We start from the raw sequence: 19,062 nt of genomic DNA on the forward strand, positions 1-19,062 counted from the left end.
ACATTGCCGAGGAATGCAAACCGACTAACTTCTTTGGAGGGCGATTTAGCAATATTTATCTACATTATAAATGTAGATCCTCTCTGTGTATGTGCATAAAATATGCATATAGTAATTTACATTTCTCTAAATCTGAACAGGGAGAGAGATAATCTAGATCAGTGGTGTTCAACTTCCTAATGCCGCGACCCTTTAATGCAGTTCCTCATGTTGTGGTGACCACCCCAGCCATAAAATTATTTCCGTTGCTACTTCATCACTGTCATTTTGCTACTGTTATGAATTGGGCGACCCTTGTGAAAGAGGTTGCAACCCACAGGTTGACAACCACTGATCCAGATGTCCCCCAATAGAAAACAAGACAGATCTCCTATGGGATAAGCTTATAACAGAGGGTTAACACCCAGTGCCACCAAGGCCCAACTCACAGCAGTCTGGGTGTGTCGAGGACACCTGGGACCCAGAGTTGCCAGTGGCTCGTTTTTTGGAAGTCTGTCACCAAGCCTTCTGTCCAAGATGGACCCCAAACAACAAACCTTTCGGTTACCAACTGAGGGTGTTAACTGTTTACACACCCAGGGATGGCAATGAATAGGCCCCTGCTGCTGCTGCTAGGTGCTATGGAGTCAGTTTTGGCTCCGAGACCATATGCATGAGAGAAGGGAACACTGCCGGGTCCTATGCCACCCTCGCAACTGTCCCTGTGCTGCTTAAGACCATGGCTGCAGCCGCGGTGTCCGTCTGCCTCGCCAAGGGCCTTCCTGTCTTCTGCTGTCCCTCCATCTTACCAAGTATGAATGGGCTCTCCGACAAATTGTACAAAGTACTTGAGACAAAGTCTCACCATTCTTGCCTCTAAGGAACATTTTGACTACGTCTTGCAAGACAGATGTTTGTTCTTTTGGCAGTCCATGGTACTTTCAATATCCTTTGCCAGCACCAAATCTCAAACGCATCAATTCTTCTTTGGTCTTCTAAATGAGGTGAGTGGAAATACCACCGCTTGGGTCAGGTGCTCCTTAGTCTTCTAAGTAACAGCCTTGCCTTTCAACTCTTCCCTGACCTCTCGGAGAATGTATTCCAGAACACAGAGCAGCATCAGCAGCCCCCATCACTGGCGCTCAGTAGCTACTGTAGTCCATTAAAAAGCACTTATCATCCTCATCATCATCGAGAGAAAATCGATGTAAACTGTTTTAGAGCTGGCCTATTGGATTCAGCACAGGCACAGCCTCCAGGGAGTTGGAGAGTTGAACGGGGCCTGCGACACACACCTTCACTAACAACGCTGTGCATGCCGCCGGATCCAGAGGTCGGTCTCATCACAGAAAAGCAGCCACCTGAAGACGACACTAAGTCTCTAGGTTCATCCATTCCAGCAGTCTGCAGGGCCACAAGCCGAGTGAAATCAAAGGGCTTGCCGTCGGGAAGGGGCAGAGAAAGGCCCTTTGTGAGCCGAGGCACTGAGGCCAGGCCTGTGTGCACTCCTGGCAGAGCACAACTGCTGCTCTTCGGTGTCCCGGTTCCGAGGGGCCAACTCCGCAGGGCAGCGGACATCCTCCCCCAAGCAGGAGTCCTGCCCGGTGAGTCAGAGTGCGGTAAAGAACGTTTAGCCAGGCTTGCTGGAGGCGCTGTGAATGCGTGTTCAGGGACGGGATGCATACTGGCCCTTGCCTGTACCCTGAGTCACACAAAGATACACAATCTTGGCTGCCACCTACCTTGATTCTTGTCATCCGGGTCAGGATCTGGTTTCAGTCTTTTCGCACTGTTGCCACTCTCTGAGCTGTAACAACAAACAAATGAAGCCAAATCACAATCACTCAAGTACAGAACCAGGCCCTGGCCTGAGCACTTCCATGGGCCTCCCACCAGCTCAGGAAGCTGGTGAGGGGACAGTCCTCCGTTCCACCTCACAGTCTCTTTCCACTTTGAATTCTAGTTGCAAACACAACTGAACCACGGACCAATCTGAGGGACGGAGCAGCAGTTCTTTACACATCACCTAAAGTTTCTGATTCCTTGTTTCTTTCTTTAGCTTGAGAGGAGCCCTGCTGGCACAGTGGTCAAGGCACTTGGCTGCTAACAGAAAGGCTGCGGTGTGACCCTAGCGGCTACAACGCAGAAGAAACGGGGCTGGTCTGATGAAAGCACACAAGCATCCGACTGTAACCTTGGAAACCCTGTGGGTGGTCCTGCAATGGTCATTGTCATCCAGTGCTGAAGGTCAGGGGCAAGTGTTTAGGGGCTTGCTTTATTATCCTTCAGAACGCACACAGATAGTGGCTTCCAAAGTGTCACCTGGCATCAGGATCACACGTAGAACACTGAAGAGTAAACTCCCAGATGGCACTCTAAGTTTACTGAGCTAGAGTGGGCGGAGCCTGGGATTCCTCATTAATAACCAACTCTCAGAGGTCAGGTAGAGTTCAAGTTCCCATCTCAGCCAACCTACCACCTTGTCCCATAAGAAAACCACTGCTGGGGGCTCGATTCCCACTTACAGCTACCCCACAGGGCAGAGGGTCCCAAGACTGTCAGTCTTCATGGGGCAGACTACTGGAAGCCGGGGACTAACCTATGGTCCCACCTGCGTTACACGACAGCCCTGCATTACATGAAGGTGCTTCAAAAGGGGCTGTGATTCTTCTTGCTAATGTGTAGAACGCACTGGGACGTGGATTGATGCAGGTGCAGTTAGGTTAACATGTATTGCCCTATCATTTGATCTCTCTTCTGATCCATTTAAATTTGTTCTGGTTTTTCAATTTTTCTGCTTTCTTTTGGACTGAGGATTTTTATCTGTTTAACTTTGTTATGCTCGTGAGTTTTGTTTGTTTTTAAGGTTTTTCTGTATATGAAACCCAGGCTAGGTGCATCCAGAGACAGTCACTGGGTTAATGTCTCCTTTGGGTATGGCAGGGCAGGTTGGGGAAATGGGGAGCTAACAGTGATGAGTACACGAATGAAGAAAATGTTCTAAGACTGAGTGTGGTGATGATTACAATTCTTGATGTGACTGAACTATTAAATTGTATGATACGTGAATTATATGCCAATAAAACTGTTGGAGGAAAAGTTCATGGAAAACAATGGAATTAAAAGACAATGAAATTTTTCTACAAAGGTTTGAAACCCTCACACAGTTCACCTAGGGAGCCACGGGGAAACAGCCAACACTGAGCTCCTCCTCAGGGGCCTCTGAGGACCAGGCAAAGGAGCCGCTGGCTCCTACTCTGCTGCTGGCAAGAGTCCTGCCTCGGTGAGAAGCCCTGCTTGGGCCCGGTCTAGCCAGACTGGCCCGGGCTACACCCTCAGAGACACTCAGACTGGGCCTGAAAGCTTAAGTAAGAAACGGAGAAGAATGATTCCTAGCTCGGGTACTGGACTCCTTTTAGGCTGCTGTACCATGAAGACATTTCTACTTGCAGACAACGTTCCTGGGAACAGCTGCAGCTGATGGATGGTGTGCCAATCCACAGGACTGGACCACTATGCTTCCTTCAAAACACCTGGCTGGTCGCCAGTCTGCCATATTGAATTTCCTAATAGACTGCACTTAAACATGACATCACTTCGTCATGGGCTGGTGGGACAAAATGGAAGTGAGAAGAAGACACCCTTTTAGGACTTGTCGAGGGAGGAACAGACATTACAAAGAACTGACAAACCTCCAGGCAGTGCTGCCAGTGCCACGTCTAGGTCTGTGACCTGGCACAGCTGTCCCCGTCTGGGGTCTTCTTTCTCTCTCTCTGTCTACCTCTGCTCTATCACCTTTTCTAAGGCTTTCCCCAACTTCCCCAACACACACAAACACAAACACAAACTCTCTCTCTCTCTCTCGGCAGTTACTTGCCAGTTACATGCTTCCTCCTTCTTGCTCTTTATAAAATAAAAATTTCAAAACAAAAAACCAACTCCCTTACCATTGAGCTGATTCTGACTCACAGCAATCCTACATAGGGTTGTCAAAGCTTTATAAAACTTTACTGGAACAGACAGCTGTTCTTTTTCAACCAGCTGGTGGGTTTGAACCAACAACCTTGCAGTTAGCCATCCAACACTTATCTGGCAGCGCCACTGGGGCTGTCATTAGACCCCGTCTTGCTCTCATTAGACCCTGTGCAAGCCCTTTTACAGAACCTGCAATCTTATTTGCCTAGAAACATAGTTAATTCTCAAATACTGGATCCCAGGGCTCCCATAACTATGTGAGCTTGGACAAAGGTTCTCAACCTTTCAAATCCTCAGACTCATCTGTGAAGCAGGGATTATTAAAACAAAAAAGTGTATGTTTTAGTGGTTGTGACAAATACATGCGATTGTGTATGGAAAGCCCTTAAGTGGCACATGGAAAGTATCTTACAAAGGGTATCCGCATTGTATTTGTTGAATAGGGTCCAAGAGACAAGGGCCACAGGCTACAGGAGACATCAAACCTGGGAGGAGGTAAGTGAAGTGTTCAGAAAGCCAGAGAGATCTGGCTGGGCATCCCTGTGCCCTGGCTGCACTAGAGGCAGCGTCTCAGAGGGGTCAGGGTGAGAGGAAAGCTGTGTGCCTGATGGCTGACCTCTTATGCTTCACAGCCCCAGCCAACAGCTTCGCCTGGGAGAGCTTGGTCTTGCCTTCGATGGGCTTCACTGCCGGTTTCTTCTCCACGTCTTTCTTGTTTCCTGCAGACATGCCAAGCTTGCTGAGACTACTGTGAGTTACGGGTTAAGGGTCAAGCCATGGTAAACCGAGAGAATGTCCTTCATGATCCTAGACATCACCAAGACTGGGGGCCATCCGGCAGTACAAGGCAACAGCAGAATCTCTTTCTAGACTGTTGAAATGTAGACTTCCTCCCTGCCCCGACCTATGAGATGAGGTCTCCGGAGGCCCAGGAATTGATGTTTTTCAAACTCTCTCAAGATGACAACGCATCTGCAACACAGCAGCAGAACCAAGAAGCTGCTTTTAAAAGCATAATCAGCTCCTTTGTACAGGTCACTATTTCACACGTGGTATCAATCCTCAGAACTCGGGGTCTGTCCCGGTCTTTGGTGTCTCCACCAGCCTCCCTCCCTCCCTCCCTCCCTCCCTTGTGCTCACTCTCACAACCTAGCAGGGCCTAAGGATTCCGCCACAGAGAAGTGTTCTGACACAGTGGAGCGCCTAGTTAACGTGCACTCGCCCTTCACTGGAACAATAGCGACATCTAGTGCCCACGGAGAAATCTCAGGAGCGCTTAAGAAAACCAAACCCAGAGCCCCTGACGCATCCCCTCTACAGGACAGAGCAGAACTGTCCCTAGGCTTTCCACAGTTGAACATCTTTATAGGCGTGGTCAGCCTCATCTTTCTCTCACGACACAGCCCATGAGTTTGAAACACCGACCCTGCAGCACTGACAGAAGCCCAATGCTTACTTAGCCCATGGTGCCATGACTCTTACACGTGTTAAGGTGGAGAAATGGAATTCAAAGATAATGTTATTTCCCCCACAAACTTTTGAGGTTTCCTTGTACTATCAGCCCAAAGGGGAGAGGGTGGGAGGTCTTTGGACTCAGCTATTTATCTTTGTGCCTTTGAACAATGGAGAAAGCTGGGCACCAGAAGAAATTTTAATCCTGCAGATCTTCTGTTCTTATGGCCATCAGCTACTGTAAGTAATTACGGTGTTCAAAGGGGATTTTCTAAAATGCTCAGTACTATTCTGAGGTTCATCATTTAATGTTTTTAAGATCCCCATGGAAATATGTTAATACTAACAGATCATTATGAATCAAACTGAAAGAGAGACTTCATCCTTCTAGCAAAGGGTATGAGAAACAACAAACTGACTTTTAGCTGCAAAATCATCATTAAGGGGTAGAAACTCAAAGAAATTTATCTACCTTAACTCTTGAGAAATAAGGCAAAAATGGAAAGAGGTACATTGAAAGCAAAAGCACATGTGTTTCTAATACAAAAACCAACATTTAACTTTGTAGTTTAAAGTGAAGAAAAACACCCAACCCTTTTCTTTTCGGAGGGGAGGAGGTAAAAATGTAATTTTTGATCCATATCCAAAACATAAGCAACTGCCCCTTTGAACTCCCTTCCTCCCCCAAATCCTCTCACACACCCCTCCCTCTCAAAAATGTCCAGGAATTTATCAGATGGAGCATTTTTCATGTATTAAAAGAAAAAGCTTTTAATGCATGATATTGTTAATACTGTTGATTTAACCTAAGTGAGAAGAGAGTTCTGTTTCGTAACGTGCCAGGAGCCACAGCTTATTTGCATTCAGAGGGAGCACACTAGGGTCGCGAGCAGAGGCAAGCACCAGCTCCCAGTTTACAGCTTCCATAAGCAAGGGCCTGACCCCTCTATTCCTATCTCAACAGGTCTGGCTCCTTGAGTGCCTGGGATTAGTACATTATACTAGGTCGGGAGGCCTGCTTCTCATCTGTTTTCCAGACAGTCCAGCTTCCCAAGTTCCCAAGAAAACAGTGCCGTTTCTGAGAATGAGGAGACCACAAGTATCTTGGGAAAAGCAGAGTGAGGAGGTTGGGGTTGGGGTGGCACAGAGATGAGGACTCTGGCCCAGCAAGTGACATGCGGTATGCCTAGTAGACATTCACGCGGATGCCAAAAAGGCCACCCCCTGATCCAAAACAAAGTCACCTTTGCTGCTTTCCCCGCACTTTATAGGGACAGACCACGCTGTGCCTGTAGAGAAACTCTCTTACCAAGGACACAGAAAAATTCCTTTTAAAATCAGATGCCAACCTCTCCCCTGGAGGAGGCTTATTCCACCGCCCACCGGCCTCAGCATCTCATTCCACAAGGACTTTCTCGTCCTGTCTGCCAGGACTGACGCCTGAGTTAGTCCACAAGGGTCTGGGAGTCGGCCACCCACACCGGAACCTGCACAGATCCTGGCCAGCCATGCAGCCCCAGGTGGGGCAGCGATGCTGACAGGGACCTGGAGAAGCCCAGGGATGAGCCCTCGCGGTCGGCCCCCGGCCCTTCAGCACCTGGCGCAGAGAACAAAGGATATCCTGTACTCCTTCAGCTGTTGCAGTTCTTCCTCTCGCCGCTGCCTTTCCAGGAGCTCCTGCTGGCGAGACACCTCATCCAGGAAGCTGGTCTCATCCTCATCTAAGCCTCTGACCATATTTTCTGAGGAAATAATTAAGCAGGGAACGCTTAGCGCACTACAGGGAAAAGAGAATCTGCTAAAATGCTTTCCTTTTCCTGTGTTTAATAAACAGAGATCTTGCAGGGGAGAAGAAAGACTGGTAAGCTCATGCCTTTCGGATACACGAGTAGAACACGGCAGGGAATCAAGGCGCGTCTCGCCATTACTAGACATGAGTGTGGAAGGAAGATGGGTGTCTTGAGCTTTAAACAAAGCATTCCATGTGGAACAGAAGGCAGAGGCTGTTCTGCTAACGAGCATCTGGAGAGGAGCTAATGGGGACAATTCCATGGATAGTGAGAGAAAGGTTTGCATGAGGCCAAAGGACCCCACAAAGGTCTGGCCGAGTGCCCTGGACTCTAGTTTCTGGGCTTACTGAATTTGAACTGCTCCTCATACTCCTGCTGCTTCCGGTCCTTCTGTTCCTGTAGCCTTTCATACAGAGACCGAGGGTCATACGCCTCCTCCGGGCATTCTGAAAGAAAGAAGGAGGGAGTGAGGGAGAAATCAGATCCAACCTCCCAACTGTCAGCCTATTTGGGGAGCACAAAGGGTTCCAAAGATAAAGTCAAGTCTTCTCTGCATGACTGAGGGCAAAGATAGTACAAAAATAGTACTCAAAGTCCAGTATCAGTGCTCGTGGGGTCCATTGCCTGAGCAGCTAACTGGATGACAGACCAGCCCAAACCCTTTGAAGACCAGTGTTCTCATTGTACAGATACCGGCGCTCACGTGACAATCCACAGATCCTACCCCGGGGTAGATGGAACAGCCTAGGAGGAGCTCCTGGGAGACAGAAGGCAAGGGGGTGACTGTCCTGGTTCTGCCCCAGCTACGGAGGCCTTAGAGATTCCTTCACCCCTCTGGGAGTCAGCTCCTCACATCTAAAGGGACATTATTAATATGTACTTTGCAGCGCTGTTACGGTGACAGTTGGTGATGTTATATGCCAAGCTCTAAGAATCCGTACCTTCTGGATCCTCGGGTTTTCGAACTTTTTCCCATTCTTCTTGCCTCCTTTTGCGCCGTTCATCTAGTTCCGCCTCAGAGACAAACTTCTTTTTCATAACAAGGTTGCCATCATCCCCTCCATCCATAATGGAACTAGTTTACAAAAAAAGAAAACAAAACACTTCCAAGTGAGGCTGCAAAATTCTAAAGAGAAACCAGAAGACTGAGCTCTGGGGCACCCAACAATAGACTCGCTCAAAATTCACTCCTTAACTCGAATGGAAGACATTTCCCAGTTGTTTCATTTTTAAACACACAGTTAAGTTTTCACAACGCATCGGGTCGGTTTTATAAGCAGAGTCAGCATGAGAAGACTTGAAATAGTTCTCATTTCATGGTGCTCCAGAATAAATCTCACATCGTAAATATTTCTCTGTCCCTCTTGGGGAAAGTGGCAGGCTGGACACCTCCCTACCCCCATCCTTCTCCCAGTTTCTATCCTCTATGATTTCTGTAACATCTGACATGATTTCTTCTTGAAAATCCTGCTTCAGGGGCAATTCCGCTTGCTCTTACTTCCAAGTAGTTCAGAATAAAGAAGGCCAACTGTTCTAGGAGTTTGAGAACTGGAACATGGCCAGTCTCCACAGTGGGTAAGAGATGTCCAGCGGCACAAACAGCATGAATGGAGAAAGTGAGGCTGGAAAAGCCCAGTTCTCCCAAGTTCCAATTCAAGGTCATGTCCACCAGACTTACGACTTGTCTTTCACCTCCTCCCTGAAAACACCACATCCATGCGGCAGCATAGCATTCTACCTTGAACCCTTCTAGAGCAATGGCAGGGGGCCACTCCCGCCTTCCTCTGGCTTCAGTTGTGAGGTGTCATCGAGTCTGCCCCCACTCAGGGGGACCCTGTGTGCACCAGAAGGAAACACTGCACGGCCCCGCGCCAGCCTCACAGTTGTTCTTCCATTGGAGCCAGGGATGCAGCCACTGCATCAAAACGTCTTGCCGAAGGGCTTCCTCTTTTTGGCTGCCCTCTACTTTACCAGGCACGGTGCCCTTCTCCAGGGACTGGTCTCTCCTTACACGTCCAAAGCACGTGAGACGAAGTCTCGCCACCCTGGTCTCTACGGAGCATCTGGCTGCGTTTCTTCCAAGACAGATTTGGCTTCCATAGAGGAAAGGAAATTCCAACTCCACATCTGCCCAAGGGGTGAATCCTACGAAGCAGAGAGGTCAGACAGGCCTCTCCGCTCCGAACTTCTTTACCTGAGCACCCACAGTACCTCTGTGTGCTCGATTTCTCTGCCTGGTTTGGTCATCTGTTGCAATAGTCACATAGAGCTCACAGACAATACTGCCAATTGTGGGGTTGATTAGCGAAGCTAACAGACTACAAGCCAGAATCAGCAATGTCCAGGATGCACAGAGCCTCTTCTCATCCATGCTCGCAGGTATGTCTCTTTTGCCCTCAGCCTCTCAGCCGCATGGTCCCTTTAACAAAGCTCCTTTACTTAGTGCTGCCAATGCCCACAGAGCATAACCCTGGACTCATTCCGTGGTCTCCATGCTGCTGGCTCTGCCGTTGCCTGTGTCTCCATACAGGGATCTCAGACATGCTCTGCTTGTGGCTCTTCCTTCTAGATGGCTCACTTTATACCCAGCGGGGTGACAAAACTGACCAATCCCTCAATTAGAGCGCTAACCTTATTTGCATGTTTCCAGAGTCATTCGGTGGAAGCTATAAAAACTATGGCTAGAACATTGTCATTCAGCCTAAGGACCATATTATGCCAAGTGACCTTGGGAGCTCGAGACCATGGTCCAAAGCCTCTGGGCCCGTGACTCATTCTCTCTTGGTGTTTTGCTATAGGCAAGAGGTTTTCTATAATTTTGCCCACTGTATGCTCCACTACATTCATGGATATATTTGCTGCAAAGGCAAATATTCATGTACCCTCTGTCAAACCTTAAGTCGGTGGCTCTCAACCTTCCTAATGACGAGACCCTTCTATACAGTTCCTCATGTTGTGGTGACCGCCAAACAATTCTTTTTGTTGCTACTTCATAACTCTAATTTTGCTAGTTATGAGTTGGGCAACCCTGTGAAAGAGTCGTTCAACCCCCAAAGGGGCCATAACCCACAGGTTGAGAACCACTGTCTTAAATATACCCATGGATATAGTCCCACTAACCCTCACAAAAGTTCAGCCTGCCTGTCTCTCCAGGGATCTACTTTCTGTGCCTATATAGCCATAGTCACCTCTGTTGCCTTAACTCTTCCACTCCTACCCTTGCCTCCAATAATTTGTGAGTTTCCCTCTTGCCTTTCCCTTCACACAAGTTAACACATCTACCCTCTAGCCAGTAATTTACCCTCCCTTTACATCCTTCTCCTGGTGACCCCACCAAACAAGGTTTATTTTAGTGTCATAACCTTTTCTCAACTTTTTACAACAGTGGTTTCATACAATAGTTATCCTTTTGTGATTGATTTACCTTGCTCAGCATAATGTCCTTCAGGTTCTTCCATGTTATGAGATGTTTTAATCGTTTTGTTGACATTGCCTAGTATTCCACTCTGTATGCACCACAGTCTATCCATTCTTGCACTAATGAGCATTCAGGCTGTCCCCAGCTTTTGCTACTGTGAAGAGCTCCTGCTAATAACATGCGTGTGCCTATACTTATTTGTGTCAAAACTATTTCTCTAAAAATAAGATCATGCTGGATCATGTGGTATTTCTATATCCAACTTTTAAGGAAGCACCATCTATTTTCCACAATGGTTATATCATTCTATAGTGCCAACAGCAGTGTAGAGCGTTCCAGTCTCTCCATGCCCTAATTAGCGCCCCTGCTTCCTTTTTGGGGTAATGCTGGGGTGAGATATCTCATTGTCGTTCTGATTTACAAGTCTCTAGTGGCTGACGGTCCTGAGCGCTTTCTTCATGTTTGCTGGTCCCCTGCTATCTTGATGCAGAAGATCCCTAAACTCTAAATCTATACACTTCTGCTGAACCTCTCTTCAGAGGCAAATATCAAGAAGTGCCTATCCCTCCTCAAAGTTGAGTTTTTGCTCTTCTTTGCTGGTTTTCGTTCCCCTTTTGCAGAAATGTGGCATTCAGACTCTATTCCGAATAGCTCGTCATGTTACTCACTGCATACTAACAAGGAAGCAGAGTTTGCACTATGAACACATCCACCTCACGCTGACCCCTAGATGACCCCCAGGAACAAAACTGATGTCTGTACAAAAACAGCAAGCTAACATTATGCTCTTACATGAGCTGTGTGCATCTTACTTTATTTACCCCCATGTTAACTAGCCCTCTGAGATGTTATCTCTTTACCAATAAAGAAGTTGAGGCTAGAGAAGCTGGGTCCCTGGTTCAAGGTGATAGGAGTGGTGAATGAAAGTCTACGTGTAACATCGAAATACATACTCTTACCCACTTCAGTAAACTCCTCCTTGGAAACCTCTAACCCTGGATGGAAACAAGGACACGTCCATTCCAGCTCTGTCTACATCACATTCCACTGCTGAAAGCGTTTTGTATAATATTCTTATTTCATACAGAAACGGAAGCTCAGGAAATATAAATATTTACATCAAGAAAACTGTAGACCATTTTGAGAGCTACTAGAAAGAAAATGAAATCAACCAACAGAAGCTGCTGTTCCCTCCTAAAGCCATTCACCTGGACCTTTCTGCTGCAGTTAGCAACGCAAAGGCCTCCAGCCAGAAGCCTATTTACAGATGCAGTCTCTGTGTCCAGGCCCAAATTCCTAAAGTTCTGCAGAATGACCTCTTAGGAAACAAGAGCCAACATTTTCTTAAATGTCGCTGGCACAGAAAATGTGAACGATGTAGGGCACGGAGGGACAGGAAAGAAACACTGACGCTCACGCACTGCTCAGTCTCTATTAACCATAGATAGCTCCATTAGTGATCTTGTTTCCTACCTCCCACACACCACAGGAGATGGTCATCCTGCCCAGATTTTAAACTTTCCAGGTGGACTATTGCAACTTCTCCCAGGTAGCCTTCTTAGAGTAGGTATGAATGCTAGGACACTTCTTCCTTAAACAGAGCTGAAATCGGTCTCCCTATAAATTCCACACCCAGTAGGATGACAAAGAAGGTGCCAAATCCCTCCCAAATTGCTGTTTGTCTGAGCCAGACATCCATAGCTTCTTTAAACTTACAAAGTGGAGGAAATTGGTGTCTTAAAGCTTTAAACTTTTGAAATTATACATTACTTCAGCTTGGGAAATAAATAGGAGGGCATGTCAATATTCCTGGTAGGTATTAAATGCATCTTTTCACTCTGATTACACATTTAAAAAATGCAAATAAACTACTACAATTTCTTTCAATAGGTCAAAATAAAACCTAGACTTCACAAGTGGCCATCTGTAGAAGAATTCAGTGACTTTAAATTTTTTCTTGTACCTCACAATTGAAAAAAAATTTTTTTTCATGGCCTATTGAGTTTTGGGGAAAAGACCAACCTTTCACTTAACTCTAACAAAGATCTAAGATTCCAAGGACTTCTCCCCACAAATCTTCTAGGGGCCATGTCCACAGAGTCTTACATTTGAAGTAGATAAGGATCTGTCCAACATTTCAACACAGAGCAGAATATTAAATTCTTGTGACACCAGACTTTCTGGGGCCATGGAGGTTGGATGGAGCCCTGAAACTACCACACTAAGATATAATCTTTAAAACCTAGACACTTAGACCAGAAATGTCCCTTGAAGTCTTCTTAGAACCAAACAATAGCTTAGCTTATCTAGTTAAAAAATGTGTGCCTCAAGCATGGTTTATGTATTTATTTTTTAATCATTTTATTGGGGGCTCGTACAGCTCTTATCACAATCCATCCACCCATCCACTGTTGTCAAGCACATTTGTACATTTGTTGCCATCATCCTTTTCAAAACATTTTCTTTCTACTTGAGCCCTTGGTATCAGCTCCTCCCCTGCACCCCGCCACCCCCAGCATGCTTCTAAGCTACAACAGCAACTGCAAAGGTTACACAGGAACCCTAAGGAGTGGGCAGTTTATGGTCGGGAAGGAGAAACAACTCAGAAAGGAGGGGAAGAATGGCCCCACACGTCAAAGACTGTCATTAACATCACTGACTGCACATGGACGCTCAGCCACAACACCAAAATAACAGTTTTTAAAAAGAATCGTCTAAACATTTATCAAGCTTTTAGGAAAAGATACATTTATGGAAATTCAATAATTTCTTTCTCTCCTTTTCATCAACAGTTTTCAATTAAGTGTTAGAGTTCAACCCCTACCCAAGTGGGTTTGTCTGTGCTACTGTCATCTTTTGCACATGTAGAAAAAACAGGAGTCACAGTTAATGAAAATAAGAACTAAGCATGACTCGATCTTATGAAAAGATCACAAACGATATGGGTGCTGTAGCAAAGTGTGAAGAAACTAGATAGTGCCCAGTTATCAGAAAGAATAGTGGCTGGAGTCTTAAAGGCTTGTTTTCAAACAAGCAGACAACTAAGTACACATGGGAGAAGCACACCAGCCTGTGATCTAAGGATTGTAAATAATATAAAACAAAGGAGGGAATGGTATCAGAGCTTAAATTATGAACACCTGGTTTGAAGATGGCTAGGGACGACAGTGAGAGCCCAAAATTCATTTGCAGGGTCTACACATGGATTAAGCCTCTGGTGAATCCCCTCTTGATCATTGGGTTGAGATGTGACTAGTCCTGTTGTTAGGCAGAAAACATTGTGAAATCAATCAAAGCAAATGTAGTTAGGTCAAAATGTATTATTTCATCATTTGATCTCCTGCTTAACCCATTTTAGAGCTGGTTTCAGTTAAAAAAAAAGTGACAGGGAAATACATGTGGATGAAGCCCCCGGTGAATCCCCTCTGGCTATGGATCGCCTAGTTACCACGCAGAAGGCATTGAAGGTGGATTGCTGCAGGTGCGGTGAGGTTACAATATAGCACCCTCACATGTGATCTCCCTATGACCCATTTAACTATGTTCTAGTTCTTCATCTTTTCTGCCCTTTCAGGTGGGGTTTATGTCTGTGTATCTTGTTAAGCTTGCTCGTTTGTTGTTTAATGTTGTCCTGTGTATGACATCCAGGATGGGTGGCTCTATAGAGACAGTAACTGGATTGGGAGTACGGTGGGGGAGGTTGGGGGGAAATGGGAGCCAATAACGATGAGTACAAGAATGAAGAAAATACTCTAAAACTGATTGTGGTGATAATTGTACAACTTGTCTTGATGTGACTGAACTATTGAATTGTTTGATGTGTAAATATGCCAATAAAAATATTGGGAGGGAAAAAAGAAGCATGAGCACATTAAAAAAAGAAATGTAAAGACAATGGCTTTAGAATGTGACAAATAAATCTGAGATGTTAAACTAAATGAAGAACATGGCACCTGAATTGGAGGCACCTGGATACACTAACCATCTACAATATGCAGACGAAACAACTATGCTTGCTGAAAGTAAAGAGCCTTCATGTATTTACTAAGACTCAAATTTACACCCTTCAGTATGGATTACACCTCAGCATAAAGATAACAAAAATTCTTAAAACTGGACCAAAAAGCAACATAATGATAAATGGAAACAAGACTAAAGATGCCAGAGATTTCATTTTGGCCATTGGATCCATAAACAGTGAAAGCAGCAGTCAAAAAATCAAATGGCATATTGCCTGGGCAAATCTACACAAAAGACCTCTAAGTGTGAAGGTGAAAACCATTTGGGGAGGAGTTGGAGAGTACGGTCTACCTGATGGAAGCCTTGGTATTTTCAATCACCTCACATGCATGCAAAGCTGACAATGAATAAGGGAGGCAGAGGATGCCTTTGAATTGTTAGTGAAGAATAAAGTACTGCCAGAAGAACTTGTGTTGAAAATTTACAGCCAGAATGCTCCTTAGCCGTGAGGATGGCAGGCCGTCACCTCATGTACTTAAACACGGCACCTGGAGAAACCAAGTCCGGGAGGAGGGCCTCGGGCCTGGTAAAGTGAGGACCGAGGGAAAGAGGAAGACCCCGCAGAGGTGGACTGACATAGTGGTAGCAACCATGGGCTCAAACAGCAGCGATTAGGAAGCTGTGCCAGGACCAGACAGTGTCTCGCTCGGTTGTTACATTACAGGGTCGCAATGTAAGATGGAAATAACTTGATGACCCCTAACAACAACATATTTCCACTATAAGCCTTCATGATTCCGGATAGCATTCATTATAATCACTGATGATGGTTTTTAACAGCTCTTAGATGCAGTATCTGGCATGTATTAGGTATAAAATACTTTTGTGCCATGCAAACAGGATTAAAAATTAAATCACAAATTAAATCACACGACTATCAATTATACAACTGATGTCACTAATACTGAAAAATAAAGTTTTAGTAAACATTACATTATTTAGAAGGGATTATGTAAGTTCTTCAAGTAAAAGATTCATGGAAAACTAAATCATACCAAAATTATTCTGTCCACACCTAAATGTTGTAAGCTGGCACAAAGAAATAGTACCGTTTTCAAATCTGTTCACAGCCAAGGAAAAAGTTCTTCGATCTCAAACCACAGTCACTGTTAAACACTGCACTGCTGTCTTTGTCCTGGCCCCTGCCTGTTACGGGACTCCATTTCTGAGCTGGGGGACAAATAGGCTCAGTGTCTTTCTTACGGAGCCTGCTACACATCTAAAATACTAATCTTACAGTGCTGCCCGCCAAATTGTTGCAATCCTGACTTGAAGAACGATTATTCCATTTATCTCTGGCCCTGATACAAGTATGTGAGATCTGGTTTCCTGTGTAAATGAATTTTGTTTGAGAGCAGACTACTTAACAGTTGACGTCACTGGCCACCACACACTCCTACCTCTAAAATTAGACAGATTGTATGAGTTAAAACGCACCAGGGGAATCAGATCTCTGGGCTATGGAATTAGAGGCTTCACTTTGGCCACCAAAAACAAGAGCCTAATCTACCTGCCTTTTGTCAGTAAAAGGCACTCCTCTTCCCAGGCTTTTAGGCCAAATGTTCAAGTCGCAGGGGATTTCAAAATGCAGGGCAGCAGCTTAGAGGGACTTGCCATCCATTTGGCAAACTCAGCTTCATTCCAAAAAGAGACTGTTTTCTGGCCAGAAAGCACATAGACCAAACTACAGTAATTTGGGTCAAGCTGACATTCCCTACAATATACAACTGCCTCAGAGAATGATAATCACTAACAGAGAACACGCTGTCAGCATTTTCCGTAGAACTAATCAGACACTAACCCACAAATTCAAGAAGCCAATGGAGCACCACGGGGCCCTGGCTGTGCCATGAGTTAAGTGCTAATTTGCTAACCACAGGTCTGAAGTTCAAATCCACTAACAACAGTTCCTTGAGAGAAAGATGAGGCTGTCTGCGCCTGTAAAGATGCACACCTTCAGAAACCCTACGGAGTGGTTCTGATACGGTTTAACTAGGAGTTGGAATAAACTCCGTGACAGTGGGTTGCTTTGTCAGTAGTGTTGTTTGTTGTTTTTTTTCTTGAGTACCTGGGTGATTAGAACAGTTTAGCTCTGAACTACTTGCCACAGGGTTAGCAGTTCAAAGCCACCCAGAGGTATCTTGTAAGCCAAGCCTGGCTTCTGACAGCCCTGAAAACTCTACAGAGCCGTAGTTCTTCTCTGACATACAGAGCCATCATGAGTTGGGTATCACTCAATGGTAACTATCAATAATACCAAATTGAATATAAAGAAATTCAGTCCTGGATAAATCATAATGAAAATGGAGAAAACCAAAGACAAAAAAAGAGAAAAGGGAAATAAAACCGCAAACACATTCTAGGAGTTAAGCTCATCCTATTTAAGAATGAAGACCAAGTATATTCAAAAGGTAGTCGATAAGGACAATGCTTGGAATTGCTTAATTTACCCATGGCACAGTTGACTCGGGCTCTTAAATTACTTCATTACTTAAATTACTTACCAGACATTTGGCACTCAATTTGAGAAGCAGCAGTTTGACCCTAACCAAACAGCCAATTTCCTGGAAGGGGAAAACGAAGCTTGCTACTCATTGGAATGATCTTGACATAACCCTTCCTTTCTGACAAGGTCATAGAATTTCCCTAAGTGGTAAAGGCATCAAGACTTCAGTTGAGAAAGATAATTGGGCAGTCTCTGCTTTCAGCCTCTGACAAATTATTAACAGCTCACTGCAGGTTCTACGGGCAAGCTTTTACAAGGACCCTCTATCTCAGCTCAATTCCCTGCATCAAAGAGAGAGGTCACACTTGCTACTTCCTTTCAAGAATTTTGGGTACTCTCCAAGCCAGCACACACAATGAACAAAACATGGGGCAGGACACCAATTGCATCTCACACAAGCAGTTATTGAGAATTCTGGCCACCAGGTCCCACCCTGACTCCGGTGGCGGGGGTGGGAGGAGGGTTCCCAAGCCAGACCTACTCAGTCACAAATTGGGGGTGGGACCTGAGAATCTGCAATTTTTACAGCTCCAGGGCATGTTTTCTACGAAAGCTTAAGAACTACTGTTATGTATGAATGACCCTCCCTTTCCTCCACATCTCCTTTACGCCTCCCCATCCTGTAAAAGCTTATATTCATGTGGGCCTCCATCCAACTCATCAAAAACCCAAACGTATTGCTGTCCAATAGATTCTGACTCAGCCACCCTGTAGGGCAGGGCCGAACTGCCCCCTAGGGTTTCCAAGGCTGTTACCTGTCCACAACAGGCAGTCTCATCTTTCCCACTATGGAGGTGCTGGTGGATTTGAACCACTGACCTCTCAGATAGCAGCCGAGTGCTTAACCCGCTGCATCATAAGGGCTCCTCCACCAACTCACAAACTAGGGGAAAAAAACAATAAACGGCTATCGAGTCGATGCCAACTCATAGCGACCCTAGAAGGCAGGTTTGAACTGCTTCTTTGAGTTTACGAGACTGTGACTCTACAATAGTCTTTCTCGCGCAGAACGACTGGTGGTTTCGAACTGTGGACCTTGCGGTTAGCAGCCCGACGCTAACAACATCTCCACCAGTACTCACAGGGCGTCTCAACAAGACGCTCCAACTCTCGGCCTCAGGTTTCCTCATCAGCAACACAGGTGCGCTAGTTTCTTTTTAGTAGAACGGTCATTCGCATAGCAACTGACACAAGGGACATAATAAACGTTTCCCATCTCGTACGTAAATTCAACCATTTTCAACCCGGCGTCCTCACATCTCCCGAGTACGGAGCAGAGCCTTCTCCTCGGGGCGCTGGGTGGCCCCGTAGCAGAGGAAGTGGAGGAGAGCCGCAAGTGGCCCGTCTTAAAGGGTCGGGAGCCACCCCCACGCGACCCAGAGGCCTCACCGGCCGGTTGCAGCAGGTCCCCGGCGTCGGGGACTTGGATACGGGACGAGTAAATGGACAGAGGGGAACAGGCCGCTAACTTCTGCCTCAGCACCCCATCTCCTTAGCAAAGAAAGAGGAGCCCAGGTTTAGTTGCCTGGCTGGAGCCCAGGCCGCACTCACCTACAGGTGCGCGGGAGGCGACACTCTCACCCCAGCGGCGCCTAGCCCTAACCGCCACGGCAAAGGCCACTCGCTCTTTGAAAAACAAAAAGAGGGAGTAAGAAAAAGAAGCCAGCCTTTGCTTTTGTATTTCTTTTGACCCTTCAGGGCTTCCTCTTCCTCGCCGCCACGGTAAAGTCCCGCCCCGTTTCCGGCAGCGTCACCCAATCCACAGCTCTCTTTCTCCCCGGTAGCGCGATGGAAATCCGGTGCTCCCAAAGAAAGCCAGAGAGACGTGATTGGACCAGCCACATCTCGGCAAGAGGATTGGCCGGCCCTTGCTCGAGGGGCGGGGCAGAGCGCCCGGTCGCGTGATCGTATTCACGAACAAC

The 19,062-nt window shown here is 46.2% G+C and overlaps 1 protein-coding gene across 3 annotated transcripts in view; it reads right to left on the minus strand.

Annotated features, from left to right (window-relative positions):
* Nucleotides 1-18,857, minus strand: part of PSME3IP1 (proteasome activator subunit 3 interacting protein 1) — a 21,182-nt gene extending 2,325 nt beyond the window's left edge. The window contains exons 1-6 of one of the 3 annotated variants that reach the window (XM_045293751.1): nucleotides 18,722-18,857; nucleotides 8,138-8,271; nucleotides 7,544-7,642; nucleotides 7,027-7,148; nucleotides 4,571-4,704; nucleotides 1,722-1,786 (exon numbers count right to left, since the gene is read on the minus strand). In XM_045293751.1, coding sequence (XP_045149686.1) covers nucleotides 1,722-1,786; nucleotides 4,571-4,704; nucleotides 7,027-7,148; nucleotides 7,544-7,642; nucleotides 8,138-8,264 — 547 coding nt within the window. In that variant the 5' untranslated portion in view covers nucleotides 8,265-8,271; nucleotides 18,722-18,857. Of the gene's footprint in view, nucleotides 1-1,721; nucleotides 1,787-4,570; nucleotides 4,705-7,026; nucleotides 7,149-7,543; nucleotides 7,643-8,137; nucleotides 8,272-18,222; nucleotides 18,309-18,691 lie in introns of those variants that run through there. The other 2 variants (XM_004704650.2, XM_045293752.1) reach the window with 2 other exon arrangements.
* Between the last annotated feature and the right edge of the window lie 205 nt (nucleotides 18,858-19,062).

This window comes from Echinops telfairi, unplaced genomic scaffold, assembly GCF_000313985.2.
Source record: "Echinops telfairi isolate 266 unplaced genomic scaffold, ASM31398v2 ScPeMD7_2291;HRSCAF=2852, whole genome shotgun sequence".
Taxonomy (NCBI): domain Eukaryota; kingdom Metazoa; phylum Chordata; class Mammalia; order Afrosoricida; family Tenrecidae; genus Echinops; species Echinops telfairi.